Here is a 9,979-nt window from a genome sequence, read left to right as displayed (position 1 = left end):
AAACTAGAACTCCATGAGACTTTCAAAATAGTTTGGGAACTGAAAAGTTTAAATTAAAATTTGAAGGACCTCTCTAAGATATTGTTTAAAGACCGAATATAATAATGAAAAATTACTCTCGTAATTGTATGAAAGACTTCTTTATTTTATTTATGTGTCTACGAGATTGAGACAACAGAAGGTTTGGAATCTTATATGTGGCCTCGCATCATCGATAGGGAGAAGATTAGCATGGGCATAAGATAACAAAAGGCTAAATATATATTTTAATTTTTAGGTATGCCAAGTATGACAATATGATTGCAATTTCTTGTATATATACACCACCAAACAAGTGTACTGAGGCACCCAAAATATCTTTCAATTCATCTCAAATTTCAAGAATGGAATTGGAGTTTCTTCCCTTTTCTTTGAGCTTCCTTGGCCTTCTTCTTCTCTTCTTCTTCCTGCTTATGGTATGGAAGACATTGTCAAAAACATCTAAAATTAGTGGAAAACTTCCACCAGGTCCAAGAAAGCTGCCTTTCATTGGAAACATTCACAACTTATTTGGTGGACTTCCACACATTGTCCTCAGGGATTTGGCCAAAAAATATGGACCCTTGATGCATCTTCAGCTTGGTGAAGTTTCTACAGTGATTGTATCATCAGCCGAGATGGCGAAAGAAGTTCTAGTAACTCATGATCCTGTCTTTGCAAACAGGCCGGATCGCCTTGCCATCAACATTATGTGGTATGACAAACAAGATATGATTTTTACTCCGTATGGAGACCATTGGAGACAATTGCGTAAAATATGCATAATGGAGCTTCTAAGTAACAAGAATGTCCGGTCATTTAGTTATATTAGGAAGGATGAAATCATGAAACTAATGAAATCAATTCGATCTTCTCAAGGAGTGCCTGTTAATGTTACAGAAATGTTCTTCCGGTATGCGACTTTTATGACTTGCAGAGCAGCATTTGGTACAATTTCTAAAGACACTGAAACAATGATCAAGTGTTTGAAGGAGGCAATGGTCTTAGCAGCAGGCTTTGATGCAGCTGATGTTTTTCCATCCCTGAAAATACTTCCTCTTATCAGCGGACTGAAGCGTAAATTGCTCAAGATGCATGACAAGATGGACGAAATTCTTGATGATGTGATCAATCAACATAAACTGAACCATAAAAGTGGAAAGATGGGCAATGCTGTGTCCGGAGAAGAAGATCTTATCGACGTTCTTTTGAGACTGCAGGAAAGTGGAAACCTTCAAATGCCAATCACAGACAGGAATATCAAAGGTGTACTTTTTGTGAGTAGCATAACTGACAACCTGCCTATTATCTTCTTTCTTGTTTTCTCTTGTTTATTAAACAGGAATGTTGATAATTGGTGTCCACAATACAGGACATTTTCACTGCTGGAACAGATACTTCATCTGTAACAAGTGAATGGGCAATGTCAGAATTGATGAAGCATCCCAGGGTGATGGCAAAGGCACAGGCAGAAGTAAGACAAGTCTGCAAGGGAAAGGAGACAATTGAAGAGGATGATATCCAGAAACTAGTGTACCTGAAGGTGGTAGTCAAAGAAGCTCTAAGGCTCCATCCGCCTGGTCCATTGATTCCAAGAGCAAGCAGGGAAAACCGCGAGGTCAAAGGGTATATGATATCCAACAAATCCCATGTGTTGGTGAATGCATATGCCATAGCAAGAGATCCAGAATATTGGGATGATCCAGAAATGTTTAAACCAGAGAGATTTGATCAGAAATCGGTTGATTACACGGGATCAGATTTCCAATTTCTTCCATTTGGGACAGGAAGGAGGATGTGCCCCGGCGTCACTTTTGGTGTGGCCAACATTGAGCTTCCCTTGGCTCATTTACTCTTCCACTTTGACTGGAGTCTTCCCAATGGAATGAAGCCCAATGATCTTGACATGGATGAAGCTGCTGGATTAAGTATAAATAGGAAAAACAACCTTTACCTGGTTGCCACTGCATACTGTCATCCCATGAATTAGTGAAATTAAGCAGAGAAAAAATAATTTGGAACTAATCAATCCATGCATCCACTGCCTAATAAGTTTGTCAAGGAAATCTTCCAGGAACTCCCATTTCCCCAGTTGTGTACCATTTCTCCATAATCTGATTTGTCCAAGGTTAAATTGTAAGGTGTTATTACGCATTAGTTGACTTGCATTGAAATTGATTAGCAAGGCTAAACCACAAATGATTGCAGGCCCTCATAAAAGTTTCCTAAATTTCAGTGAAAGCACGGATATTGAGGTGGTACGTACTTACCAAGACTTCTTATTAGGAAACAAGCTAATTAGTAAATCTACGTTTCGAATGTACGATTAAGGTCTCATAGATGAGATTAATGATGAATAGTCCTCGGTTAATACATCATTCTGCGTTTCCAATGTACTGTTAATAATGAATAGTCCTCTGACAAGAAACTGAAAATACAGGCTTTAATCAATAATGTAAACGGACAGAGGCTTGACACATGCATTTACAGGCCACGATCCAATAATGCAAAGGCAGGGGGACCAACTTGCAGGGCCGACACTGAAATGCAGCAAATAATTGTCTGATGAGTTCATTAAATATAAGGGATAATTTCAAAAACCTCCTATGAGGTTTCTGACTATTTCATTAGCTTCTCTTCAAGTTTCAAAAATTATACTAATCACTCTTGAGATTACTTATCTTGTAATATTTAGATACAATCAATAATTAAAAAGTAATATTAGAAAAAAGAAAATAATATGATTTCATCTTTACCCCCTCATCTGCTGCATTATTTAATTAATTTAATACTAACTCATACGTTAAAGAAAAGTATTAAAATTTGCTGTTTACCATTAGGGATCAAATCACATACTCCGTTCGTCCCATTTATTTAGTCATATTTGGAGAATCCAACTTTTTAAGAATAGTGGTTTGATTGTGATGTTTGTGCTTCTCTTTCCAATTTTACCCCGACAAATTCAAAATTTAAATTTGAATGATAACATGCGTATAATTAGAAAGAAGGGTTATATTGGAAAGAGAGACTAAAAGGTGTTTTGATTTTTTTAACAAGACAATTATTTTGGGACATACTAAAATGGAAAGTATGACACTTTCAATGGAATGGAGGGAGTATAACATAAAAAATAATATATCATTTTATATTTTTCACTTAATACAAAATCCAAATTACTCTTTTCAGTTACATACTTATTGTCAAATATGATCAACAATAAATAATTAAAAAATTTGCAACCAAAATATTACAAAGAACAAACTTTAACATCATAAATATTCGCATCAGTATATTATGGTTAGTTGTTGAGATTTTTGTGGTATTAAAGTTCGCACTTTGTAATATTTTGATTACAGATTTTAGATTATTTATTGTTGATCATGTTTGAAAATTGGTTTGTAATTGAAAAGAGCAATTTAGATCTTACATTAAGTGAAATATATAGAATAATATACTATTTTTGATGCCATATGTGATTTAATCTTTGATGATAAATAGCAAATTCTAGTGTTTTCTTTAATTTTGGATTGGTATTAGATTAATTAAATAATTTAGTAGATGAGAAACAATGGTGAAATCATATTATCTTCTCTCTCATAATATTATTTTTTAATTATGGGTTGAACCTAGATATTACAAAATAATAAATCTCAAAAGAAGTTAGAGTATTTTTTAAAATCTAGAGGGAGACCAGTGAAATAGTAAGAAAACTCTTGAGGTTTCTGAAATTATACCTAAATGTAAACCTTCATCTACCAACTAGATAAGAGAACAACTGGAGTTCTCCATTGAATGCCAAGTGCCAATGTGTTATTGGAGGAAGCAGTTTATTTTTTAAATTTTGGGGTTTAAGGAGTGAGAAATGTCTATTTGAAACTTGGTATCCAAATTCAAAGGCTTAATAGTTCCTTACTACTTGGGGGCTAATTGGTAATAATGGTTTAATTATTTTCATTTGTTACTTTGTTTGTTTTTAATTGGTGGGAAAGGTTAATTGAGTCCTTTTATAAAAACTAGCTCTTTAAATAATTGCTAGCTATTTAGGGTTATTTTTGTACATTTGAAATTATTTCTTTTATAATTTTCTGGTCAAATGCAAATAGTTGTAGACTATTTGTGGGCTTCTTTTATCACATGGGCCGTTTTTGGATTAATTAAGATAATGGAGTGAGTCTTATTAGTATAATTCATGTTAGGCTTGTTAGTTAGTCAAGCATCAAAATTAACAAAAGGTTAGTATAACACTTAGCCCTAATGAGATTCTGTGGCAGCCCCACCTCCCCCTAAGGCGAACCAAAGGGTTTAGCGGACCGCCTGCCCAACTCTCGCCAGAACTCACTCACTCACTACAGTTTTCAAAAACCATGATAACGATTTAAGGCCTATAACAATTCACGATTCATAACTTATGCTCAAAAGAGCACTTAGTCCTTTATACTTATTCACCACTTGGCCCACGCTCACTCCGCGCAGAGACCACGCGAAACAGGCTTTGATACCACCTGTGACAGCCCCACCTCCCCCTAAGGCGAACCAAAGGGTTTAGCGGACCGCCTGCCCAACTCTCGCCAGGACTCACTCACTCACTACAGTTCTCAAAAACCATGATAACGATTTAAGGCCTATAACAATTCACGATTTATAGCTTATGCTCAAAAGAGCACTTAGTCCTTCATACTTATTAACCACTTGACCCAAGCTCATTCCGTTAGTTTTGTTTTCCTTAACAGGGGATGCGAGCATGGACGAGAGATCTGTATAGACTAGCCTAGACTAGTTCTTGTGAATTTTGTAATGGTTCTCGCCCTAGCGTTGGACAAGGGTTAGATGTGTGAAGAATTGAGAACCTTTGTATATTTGAGTTGTATTCCTTTTGAGATAGAAATGTATATCAGTATATGTTTTAAGTTTGGAATTATTGTTACACTTGAGGTGTATGAGTGAGTCCCGGCGAGAGCTAGGCAGGCGGTCCGCCGATCCCTTTGACTCACCTTAGGGAAAGGTAGGGCTGTCACAGATTCTCTCTTAATCATCATTTTTGGTTGTTGTTTAGCTTTCAGAACCAAAACTTCCTTCCCCTTTCTTTCGGTGAGATAGGTGCCTATGAGCCTGCAAAATCTTCACTTTTCTACCAATTACTCCAACAACTAATTGTACTTCCTTTTGATTGCAACCCAAAAAATCCTCCACATGCACGTGAATTTTTTTTCCCCCCAAAATTAGTTTAGTGAAATTTTCTTTTCCCCCAAAATCAGCTCACTTTAGGGATGAATGCTGTACTGATTTATCAATCATTTTGGTACTTGGTTTGAATTTAGCATTGAAATTCTCCTCTTTTCCTGGTATTTGATTTGAAGTGATGTTTACTTTCAAAAAAGAATTTTTAATCATGTATGGTACAACTTTCAAAACCTACTACTTAGACAAAAGAGACACAACAAGCCTTATATATACTTCTGTTTCCGACTTTTGCTAGCATTCAGACGAGCAAAGAAAATATAGGTATGTTTCTATTTTCTCTCCTTCTATTATGAACTACAATTTTTTAGTTTGAATGTTGTTGCCTTCTATTAATTGCCTTCCGTTAATTAAAGACTGCCATGTGTTTGATGTTATGCATAAAAGAATAAGTATGATGGTAATGTTCTGGATTAGCTTATGTTTGCTTTTTCCTCTATTTATAGTTTCAAATGTTGCATGATGATGTTAGCTGTTTGTTTATTCAATAATTACATAATTTAGTATGATTGTAGTTTGGGTTATTAAGGTAGTCATTATATATATATTAGTTAGTTTTAGCTATTTTAAAATGCTTTCAGGTTGTCATCGTTGTGTGCCTTTGGCTTAGTATCTTAGTTTCTTTATAGTAAAATTAGATTTTGATCTTCTGTGTTTCAAAATGAAGAGAAAAAGAAAATTTACTACATGTTTTAGATTGATAGATGAGATGTTTGATGATGCTTTTGATCTAAGAATGTTAGAAAGAAACAAAAAGACAAACTTAAATATGCTCACATAGCATGTGAAGTTTACTGTCAATTCTTCTGTTTCTCAGGGATATTCTCCTTTTGTAATCAACACTGAGAATGACATTCATGAAAACCACTTTGTTGAAACATGTGTTTCACAAAGTCATATCGATAGGAATCTAATTTTGCCAAATGACTACAGAGGTAAAAATGTTTGCTTTACTCCAAAAATGTTGAAGAAGTTCATTTTACCTCTGATTCTATGACAATCATTGTTTGCCCACAATGACTTCATGTTTAATCAATCTCTCTAATGTTGAACCTGCTAGTTTATCACAAGTGAGCTGCAATGAGCAGTCATTTGTTGTACAAAATCAATTTCAGAGTGAACAAGTCATGAACATTAAAGGGAAAAATAGTTACTCTGAAATATCAAATTTAGATATGGAAGTAACTAATTATACTCCTCCCCTCTCTGTGAATAGGCATATACCTACAATAGGCACTACTCCTGTTATATCTTATGACAAGAGTCCTCTTGAGTATTCTAAAATCTGCCATCAAGAGGTAATAAATAAGAAAGAATATAGGAGACAAGCCTACTTAAGATGGAAAAAGAAAAGATTGAGAGCAAATTTTGGATCAATTGCTTTTACAAATACAACTAAAAATCGAACAAGCATCGCAATTGTTGATGAGTCTTCCTCAATTGTTGATGTTCAACATAGTTCTCGATGTCGTTCCAAGCATCGCAGATCATCTCTCAAGAAAACTCAGCCAGGTCTATAGTTAATACTTTTAAGTTTTCTAATCTCTGTTTTTACCCTAGCATTAAAATCAATTGAATGATTTGACTACTAAATAATCTAAAATAATTATATTTTAGGAAGGGGGTGCAAAACAAGAAGAATTTTGTTGGATATAATTCCTGACAAAGCTGATATCCTACTACGCCAACTAGATTTCGCTCATTGCGGAGCCAAGAAGATTTTTTCTGAGACAACATATTTTTGTTGCCAAGATGGTGAAGTTGTTTTGGCTCAAAATAAAATTCTAGATATCTTTAAAGAGTTATTGGCTTCATCTTCACAAGAGGTGCAATCTTTTAGAACTCTTATTAGAACGTATAATAATCATTTTAGATTCACTTCCTTCGGTGTTAAAGCTGATCAGACTCTCTCAAAAAGGAATAAAGGAATTTACACTTTTAGAATTCAAGGATAAGTATATCATTTTCTGAATGGTTTCAATTCAAGCAATGGTCATAGTGATAATTTGCAATTATATTTCAATGACTTTGAAACTGAAATAAGTAATCGATTGGCAGCTTGTCCTAGACTATCTGAAAGTGTAATTAGGAACATTATGCAAGTTCTTGAGTATAATCCATATGCAAAATTCTTTAGAAGTTTGAGAGAGATACCTAATTTAGACAATTACTATATTGTGTTAAAAACTTTGCCTAGTGTTGATTAGAGAATCTATAATAGACCAATAACTTCACAAGTTGCGGGGTTGTGGGTTGACGGGCAAGAAAATGGAGAGACCAGCAGGCGCGATATTAGAGTTCATACCCATAGTGGTACTATAAAAAATATACAATACTATTATGGATGTTATGATCAACTCCAATATTCAATACTTTTCCTTTTGGTGATCTTGACTGGCACTAAGGAATACCAAAGAAAGGAGTAAAAGTATATGGAAGAAAAGGGAAAAGAAAGCAACCTGTAGCAGATTTGATTTCATCTGCAAATGCTGCCACAACAGAACAACTAATCAAAAATAAAGAAGATGATTAGCATCATCTTTCATTTTACGTATTTAATATTTATGATTACATATTTAATAATGTATTGTTATTATTTCCATAGTGACGGAAAGCATACATGAAGATTCAAATTTTGTATCCCTTCGAGAATATTATTGTTATAAACTTCAGATTAGGGACAATGATGAATCTTGGTCATTGCATTTTGCTCGACTCCTACAGCAATATATTGTTGATCAATATGTGAAGCTTGAGACACAAATACTCAACTTCTATAGATCACAACAAGAGGAAATTAGAAGAGAGTTTTTGAAGGCATAATAGATGCTTTAGGATCAGGTGAGACTCAAGCATGTAATGTTGGCCAGCGTATCATATTACCACCATCTTTTATTGGAGGACCAAGAAATATGAAATGTAGATACATGGATGCAATGACATTGGTATAGAGTATGGTAAACCAGAAATATTTCTGACCATGACTTGTAATCCTAATTGGCCGGAAATAAAAGAACACTTAATATACAAAGAAGAGGCACAAAACAGACCAGATTTGCTTGCTAGAGTGTTTCATGCTAAGTTAGAGCAACTTAAAGATGAACTTTTTAAAAAATATATCTTTGGTGAAGCGGTAGCTTACGCTTATGTCAGTGAATACCAAAAACATGGACTGCCACATGCACATTTTTTGCTAATTTTAAAGTCAAAATTCAAGATGTATACCCCTGAATAATATGATAAAATTGTTTGTGTTGAGATACCAAATAAAGAGAAAAATGAACATCTATATAATCTGGTCATCAAACATATGCTTCATAGGCCATGTGGTATGCTTGATCCAACAAGTGTATGCATGAGAAAAAATGGGACTTGCAAGAATAATTTTCCTAAAAATTCTCTATGAGGAAACTATCCAAACTATTGATGCATATCCTGAATATCAAAGGAGAGATGACGGAGTTCAAATTAAGATCAAATCAGCTCTTTAGATAACAGATGGGTTGTACCATACAATCCATATCTTTTGGCTAAATTTGATTGCCATCTTAATGTTGAAATATGCTCTACAATTAAGGTAGTTAAATACATTTATCAGTATATCTGTAAAGACCATGATAAAACCAGCTTTTGTGTAGTAAATGATAAACCTGATTCAAAAATTGATGAAATTAAACAATATGTATTAGCTACGTGGATTTCTCAGACTGAGTCAGCATGGAGAATTTTTAGATTTTGTATGAGTGAAATAAAGCTAATTGTTATTCATTTACAATTACATCTGGAGAATTATCAGCCAACCAGTTTCAAAAAAAATAGCTGATTTTCAAAGTGTTGCCAATAACTATCATTTGAAAAAAATAATGCTCACTGAATTTTTTTACATGAATAGGATAGATAAAACAACTCTTGATCTAACTTGTACTTATGTAGAGTTTGAAATGCTGAAATTTGAGATGAAGAGGTGAATCAGTAGGTCAAATAATGACTGCTCATCCTTCTGAAGAAGAACGATACTACTTGAGATTACTCTTATCAAAGGTTCGATGTCCAACTTCATTTGGTGACTTAAGAACCTTTAATGGAGTTCGAGTAGAAACATTCCAAGAAGCAGCATTAATTCTAGCCTTGTTACAAAATGATAACAGCCAAGAAATTTGTTTACAAGAAGCCTCATTGTTTCATATGCCTTATAAAATGAGGCGACTTTTTGCAACACTGTTGGTTTATTCTTGCCCTAATGACCCAAAGGCATTGTGGCAAAATTTTGAATCTTCTATGTCAGAAGATTTTGCCAAGTGTTCAGCAATGACACTTGCACAAGTGAAAAGCAAAGTCTTGCAATAAATTGATGACTTTTTACAATCCGTGGGAAAAAGTATACATTCATATAATTTGATTCTCACTGGATTCTCTTATGAAAATATAGAGAAAGAAACTCGAGAATTAAGAATAGAAAGAAACATTGTTGACGGGTATTTTACATACGTGCAAGCTAAAAAATACCGAATTACACCCGTTCACTGCAAGTATACAGATCAACTAGTAGTTTAGGGTATATATCGGGTCGATCCCACAGGGAAGAATGCAATTACCGATGTTTTCAAACTCCTTTATTATTTAGACTACCACAAATATAAAATTTAAGAAAATAACACTAGAAAGCTCCTAGAGATATGGAATTCCTTACTACTCTTGCAAATGAGATTATCGGTTAAGTGAA

At 34.2% G+C, this 9,979-nt stretch overlaps 1 protein-coding gene across 1 annotated transcript; it reads left to right on the top strand.

Annotated features, from left to right (window-relative positions):
• The first annotated feature begins 383 nt into the window (after nt 1-383).
• Nucleotides 384-2,060, top strand: LOC113780616 (premnaspirodiene oxygenase-like). Its single transcript, XM_027326399.1, has 2 exons — nt 384-1,295; nt 1,391-2,060. Exons 1-2 carry the CDS (start codon nt 384-386, stop codon nt 2,006-2,008), a joined length of 1,530 nt encoding a protein of 509 aa, XP_027182200.1. The 3' UTR covers nt 2,009-2,060.
• Nucleotides 2,061-9,979: the final 7,919 nt, after the last annotated feature.

The sequence above is a fragment of the Coffea eugenioides genome, chromosome 8 (assembly GCF_003713205.1).
Source record: "Coffea eugenioides isolate CCC68of chromosome 8, Ceug_1.0, whole genome shotgun sequence".
Lineage (NCBI taxonomy): Eukaryota > Viridiplantae > Streptophyta > Magnoliopsida > Gentianales > Rubiaceae > Coffea > Coffea eugenioides.
The sequence above is the reverse complement of the archived record's forward strand: the minus strand, read 5'-3'. Positions and strand labels throughout refer to the sequence as shown.